This window comes from Sinocyclocheilus anshuiensis, unplaced genomic scaffold (assembly GCF_001515605.1).
Source record: "Sinocyclocheilus anshuiensis isolate Anshui unplaced genomic scaffold, SAMN03320099.WGS_v1.1 scaffold880, whole genome shotgun sequence".
In the NCBI taxonomy this organism is placed as follows: domain Eukaryota; kingdom Metazoa; phylum Chordata; class Actinopteri; order Cypriniformes; family Cyprinidae; genus Sinocyclocheilus; species Sinocyclocheilus anshuiensis.
The window spans coordinates 650,556-657,104 of record NW_015548254.1 but is presented as its reverse complement, the minus strand read 5'-3'; the positions used below and the strand labels follow the sequence as shown (position 1 = coordinate 657,104).

General features: G+C 37.0%; 1 protein-coding gene and 1 long non-coding RNA gene across 4 annotated transcripts in view; one reads left to right on the top strand and one right to left on the bottom strand.

Moving 5' to 3' along the window:
* The window catches only part of LOC107655387 (platelet-derived growth factor subunit A-like), a 15,080-nt gene extending 14,714 nt beyond the window's left edge, over positions 1-366 (bottom strand). For all 3 annotated transcript variants that reach the window (XM_016442856.1, XM_016442855.1, XM_016442858.1), the window contains exon 1: positions 193-366. In XM_016442856.1, the coding sequence (XP_016298342.1) occupies positions 193-194 (2 nt within the window). In that variant the 5' untranslated portion in view covers positions 195-366. The remainder of the gene's footprint in view (positions 1-192) is intronic.
* Positions 367-686: 320 nt separating this feature from the next.
* Positions 687-1,897, top strand: LOC107655388 (uncharacterized). The gene is made up of 3 exons (XR_001630432.1): positions 687-750; positions 921-1,073; positions 1,350-1,897. It is a non-coding gene; the product is annotated as an uncharacterized LOC107655388 (long non-coding RNA).
* The last annotated feature ends 4,652 nt before the right edge of the window (positions 1,898-6,549 follow it).

The window sequence follows — 6,549 nt, the reverse complement described above, 5'->3', positions numbered from 1 at the left end:
CACACACACACACACTAAGAAAACATGAATGAAGCGATCCTTCATCCCTTTACCGCATCAGAATTTTATAGAAAAAACTAATAATAATCTAAATCCAAATGTACACCTATAGGCTCAAAATCGTGGTACAAAAGAGTCCACATTTATCCAAAATAGTCCATTTTATGCAACGTCCATACTCTGTGTCCTCACATAAAAGTGGTTTGGTTCAAACTTCAGCAGGTCCCGCGGCGTGGAAAGGATCTGACAGTGAATGAACTGGAGCTTCTCTCATCTCCTCATGTTAAACTCGACGAGCCGCGCGCCCCCTCAAGACGAGGTGAATCTCTGCAAACCACGAGCCTTTCAAGTCACCGCCTCAGTGAAACTGCAGTGCTGGGGATTTTGATTCATCTCAGTGACTCGGATCTTTTGAATCAGTAAAAAAAAAAGATTCATTTAGTGAAACTTTTCTGCGGGTTACGTCAGTAGGTGACGACAAGCGACTTCAGTCACTCAAGCAATTTGTTAAAAAAAACACCGTATTTGTTCGCAAATTTGTTCAGAAATGACATACCACTAAAAATTGGATATGTTTCACCTTGCTAAACCTATGAAGACAGATTTTTTTTCCCACTTAACTCCACATTTCTTCAAGATTTGACAAGTGCTGAGGACGTGACATTCTGACAAAAAATGCGTTGCTTGAAAGATAAACCGTCGCGTGTATTAAAATACGAATTTATTTTGCTTTATATTTCTACTCTGGAGGTGAGTTAGCAAGGTGTTTTCCTCTGAGCTATTAGAAAGTTAATAGTTAACACATTTAGTTCATATTCAGACGGTGTTTACATTAGACATGTCCTGTCAGACTAATGTCTAACAGGAGAAATAGGGGCGAGTGAGTTTCAGGGTCTACTGAAGCCAGTGTGTCTCCTCAGATTTAGATGGGTGAGTCCTTAATTAACCCCACTGAGACAGGAAGCACCACAGACTGACAACTATTGAGGAGAAATGATGGGAAAGAAAGCAACAATGAATAGGCTACAAGCAGAAGAAAAAAAGGAGAAGGTGAAGACAGCAGACTACAGGAGGTGAGCAGCACAATGTCCTAGAGTTGAAACAAAAGCTGATAAAATAGACACGACACACACACTACCTTCCGAATTGGGTTTGGTGCGATTTGGTGAGGTAAAAGGAATAATAGAATTCTCTGGAAGTTTCCATTCATTCCACTCATACCAACGATTGGGATTTTGTTTTACAACAATGCATTCTGGTTGTGAGTGTTCTTGTTTCATTTTATAAGTGTGTGTGTGTGTGTGTGTGTGTGTGTGTGTGTGTGTGCGTGTGCGTGTGTGTGTGACAAGCATGAGTTGCATTCCTGACCCTGACTTTAGCCGAAAGATGGAGAGGAATGTGTGAGGACCCACGCACACACAAAGTTTCAGCAGGTGAAGAATCTGGAAATCCAGTGTCTATGTAGTTCATGACTGACATCTCAATGAAGACAGAGGGGGGAAGGGGTACGAGGTCAGAAGACCTGATCCGAAAGGGCTGAAATGGAAAGACGTTTTGATATGGATGGCTATCAAGTGACAGTTTGATATGGAGGAAAAAGGAAAAGCAAATGAGCGGACATTTGTTATAGTTGTGGTAAAAATAGGCAGAGAAAAAAGGGACTATGGGAGTTGAAGTCTTCTGAGATCCCGCCTTGCCAAAGAGAATGAGTCACTGTGCAACTACATCTACCAGTAATATGTGTGGGAAACCTCCATGGAGCACAGAGATGCATACTTGTACCTTTTCTGTAAGACGGACACACTTGGACACATGGACACCCACACATACCTCGAGCACCGGCGGTCCATGCCAAGCTGGGATTCCTGCCAAAACCAAAAACCTTTGCTCTCCTTCCCATCCGTCCAAGCATGAGAATAATAAGTTGAACTTCTATCGTGTACAAACACTGCACACTTGCTAGCTGGTCAAGCTCTTGACTTGTGGTACTTTTAAGGAATAGTTCAGTAGTGAAAACTCTGTCATCATTTATTCACTCTGATGTTATTCCAAACCCAACTTTATGTCTTCCTTGGAATGCAAAAGTAGAATTCAAAGCATTTTTTTAAGCATTATACTTTATGTAACTTTATAATAATAACATATATGAAAAACTTTTGTCCGACAAATAAAAGTTAAAATGCATCTGAATTGTAATACTTCCCTACATAGTATGTGATAAACGATACACTAAAGAGTAGTATGACCAAAATCATAGTATTCAAAAAATTGTAGGCGAAAAGTACACAGATGATCTACTACTTCCAATGAGATTTTGAAGTGCGTATTTTATGGGCACTGTATTATCCCAAGAGGCCACAGAAAAGGATTTATGAATGGCAGTGAAGTGAAGCAACTGACGCTGGTAGGTCACATGACAGTAACAACATGGCATCCAAATTTCCTTCATGCTACTTATATTCATACTACATAGTACATACTTTTCTAACGTCGTAATGTTAGTTCAAATTTGAATGTAGTACCTACTCAGACAGTATGCAGTTTCGGACACCTCATGTGTGGGGCAACCAACATACAGAGGCCATGTTTCATCGTGTGACAAGAAAACCAAACATAGAGGACCAATTTAGACCCACATGACTATGTGTTAATCGTTACATTTTTTGTTTGTTTGTTTTTTGTTTGTTTTTACCAAAACATGCACTTTATTCAGGTCACATGGACTAACCCTAAGAAAACATGTTGATATTCATGACTCAAAAATGTTACATTTTTAGACTTGATGGTTACACCACTTGACATTTTTGCATCAAAATATAGTTAAAGTATTTTTAGAAAATGTTCTGAAATCAAAAAAAAAAAATAGTGTATTACAAGTTTTCTGAAGCTATTTAACACAATGCAAAATTTTTGTCAATATGACATATCACGACATGCTAAAAAAAAAGATATTGTGGCCACGAATCAAGAATTTGTTTCCACGACTTATTCATTTATGGCCATTTAGTTTAATTTAATTCATTAATTAATTCGTTTAATTTAATTAGATTAATTTATTCCCACAACTTATTAAATCGTTCCCTCGTTTTAGGTCAATTGTGGCCACGTTGCACTAATTAATTCTTAATTTGTGGCCATAATATCTTGTCAACCTGATTTCACAGGAAAACTTAACTATTTCACAAGGCGGCATTTCATATGAATTTGTGTGAATCGTATGAAAACATACAATTTTTAGAAAAAAGCATGAAGGTCCATCCCTGAACATCAATAGGACGTAAGCAGATCATATGAAAATGTACGAATGAGATTGTACGAATTTATATGAATTGGCCAACAATTTGCTAAAATGTAAAATTTACGAATTAATTGCCATGACATTTTGTTGCATCTAGTTTTTCCCTGAATGTCATGTGCTCTTTACAAATACTATTTGTTCTCATGTGTCTCATATTCAAACACGTCATTCCAACTTTGAAAATGTGGAGGCATGAATAAGAATGAAGAATTTGGTCTCCCAAAGTTTTGGCTCTTTTGAAAGTAAGTGAAAGTTGAGCTAGTGAGAAATAACGTGTCTTGAAATGCCATGCAGCATCGGTGCCAGAACATTGGGACCAAAATATGTTCATCTGTAATGGAGCTCGGCAGTGCAATGACAGCATCAATTATTTTGGTTTGCTCTGCAGTACCCATGAGTGGACAAAAAAATATATAAATGTAAGTACAAAAGTATTATTTATAGTGGAGGAAAAAATCCTCTGCTTTGTTTCTCCTCCGCCGTCTCTCTCAATTTGTGCACTGTTCATCATCCCCAGTGTCTCTGGCTCCTGCAGAGCTTTAGTGTGTCCGGAGGAATTAACAGACCAAGACCTCTGCCACCAGAGACAAGCCCTCAAGCCCTCACAAGAATAACAGTGTTGCAATGCTTGAGCGAGGAGAAAAAAATTAAGGGAAATTCCCAAGAGCAGTCCAGACAGTTTACACAAAAAGACACAGACTAGACTTCTCTCACCATCCTCCAATTACTGGCTTTACGTATTTTCTTATCATACACTGTGTGTGTTTGTGTTTGTACATGTCTCATCTCATCCCTGTAAGCCATTTAATAAGGAGACCCTAAGATGAAAGAAGGAAAGAAAGGTGTGGTTGAGCATGTTTGTTGTACCTGGAAGGAGTGTTCTTTGCAGTATCAAAAATGTCTTTACAAAATATTAACTAGCGTCCTTGCTTCTCCCTCAGTGTTGGGGAGTAGCTGTATGTAGTGGTGCTGCTTCTCTTTTTAGTAGCCTGACATTAGCTCAGCTATTCTCAAAATAGTGTTGATTTTCCTGTAACAAGCCATTTTTTTCCAATATGTTGTGGTGTAGCATGACAAAACTCACCATTGCTGTTATGCTTTATGTCACTGTGCATTATGCTAACAGCCTTACAGCTAAGCAAGACTTCCAAATGCCAACTTCCAATCCAAATGTACCTAATTTACTTTCTTAATAGATGTTCCTGGTTTAATTCAAAAAATAAGTTTGTAATGTTTCAGCAAAATGTAGCATCTTGCTAATAATGGTAATATTAGCAAAATGGTTACCTAGACTACCACTCCGTTTAACAAACTCACATTCAGTTACTATTCTAGTATGTAACTCTGACTTTTTATGATTTAATACGTTCTTAATGGATAAAATTTAGTCAGAAATTGTTGTTTTAGTAAAAAAAAAATGTAGTTAGAAATTATGGAAGTGGAAAATTGGTTACATAAAGAACTTCACATTGACTCAAAATATCTCTTAAAATTTCCTCTCTCTCAAACGATGTTATTAATGGGGGAAAAAATTGTTAACTGAAACAAACCTTTAGTTTAAAAAACTAAATTGTTACTTTTAGTTTAAAATAGAGCTAAAAAAAAAATATTAAAAAAGACAAAAACTATAGTAAAAATGACAAAAATTACTAAAAACATTAAAATTAAATGAAAACTGAAAATATTTTAAAAAGGCTGTAATAATATATAAATAAGACAAAAATGATATTGTAATCAAGTAGTCATAGTCATAGTCATAGACAAGTAAAAGGTAAATATACAAATATACAATGTAAATTCAATGTAAATATACAATTTCACAGAAAAATTCAATAAAATAAAAATGACCAGTTAATTTTGAGTTCCTTTGCAACATAATCTTGAACTAGCTTGTGGCTAAGCAAGCTCAAGTTTCAATAGGAGCTTCCTCAACCCCTGGTCTGCATCAGTAGGTAGGTCAGAGAAGACATCAAAGCCTACACTCACAGTATGCTTGGCTGCTAACCAAAACCGATTGTGCATTGTTGCAGGAGCATTTGGGTGGTGGCCAAACAAAGGCTTATCCTAGATAATGCACGAATATGCTTAAAAATGCCAGAGTTTACTCATAGATTCTACTGTCATACGTCAAACAACATCTGCACGTTGAGGACGCAATTTGCATCTGAGCACAGATGAAGAGGTCAAGTCCAATGATGCTGCACGGCTATCGAGACCTGCTGCAGTCAGCATGAAAATAAAGCTTTGTTTTGATATCTATGATCTGACACACTCATGCAGGAACATGCATACATGTGTGTACTGCAGTGTGGAATGCTCTTTGAAACAGCATGGTACAACTTTATCTGCATTGTGCAAGGCCAAGTCTCTATCTTACAGTGTTTGCACATGCACAGTTATTGACCAAAGTGTGTTAAATCATTAGTGGTACTTGCTAACAGTGCATATTTAGAGTTAGTGATTTGAACAAACCCCTAAAGCCCAAAGTATACTTCAGTTTTTCGCGTATGCGTACAGCTGAATGCATAGACTTTCAATGTATACTCAATTTGATAGCGTGCATTAACACAGGTGTCAAGTTGCATGTGCAAGCTGAGCGTACAAAGTATGCACAGCTCTAAAAATTATACGCTCTATACGCATACTGTACAGATACGTTAGCATACACGTAAAAAAAAAAGAAGTATACTGAAGTACAGTAAACCCTAAGTTTCCTGGACAACCAGAAAATTTTTCCAGGTCTGGAAATGTTCTAAGGTATAAATATAAAATTTCACAGAAAAATACAATAAAATAAATAAACTATTTATCTAATTAAATTTAACACACTTGCACTCAGGGCCGTTTCTATCCCTTTTGACGCCCTAGTTGGCGTCCCAAATATTGTCCTATCCTAACAAACCATACATCAATGGAAAGCTTATTTATTCAGCTTTCAGTTGATGTATAAATCTCAATTTCGAAAAACTGACACTTAAAGGGGTCATATGATGCGATTTCAATTTTTCCTTTCTCTTTGAAGTGTTACAAGCTCTTGGTGCATAAAGAAGATCTGTAAAGTTGCAAAGACTAAAGTCTCAAATCCAAAGAGATATTCTTTATAAAAGTTAAGAGTCAACCACGCCTACCTAAAATGGCTCGTTCTAACGCGCCCCCACATGTCTACATCACGATATGGGAAGATTTGCATAACACCGCCCAAATGTTCACGCAAAGAAAGAAGGCGTAACTTTTATTCTCGCTGTAGTATT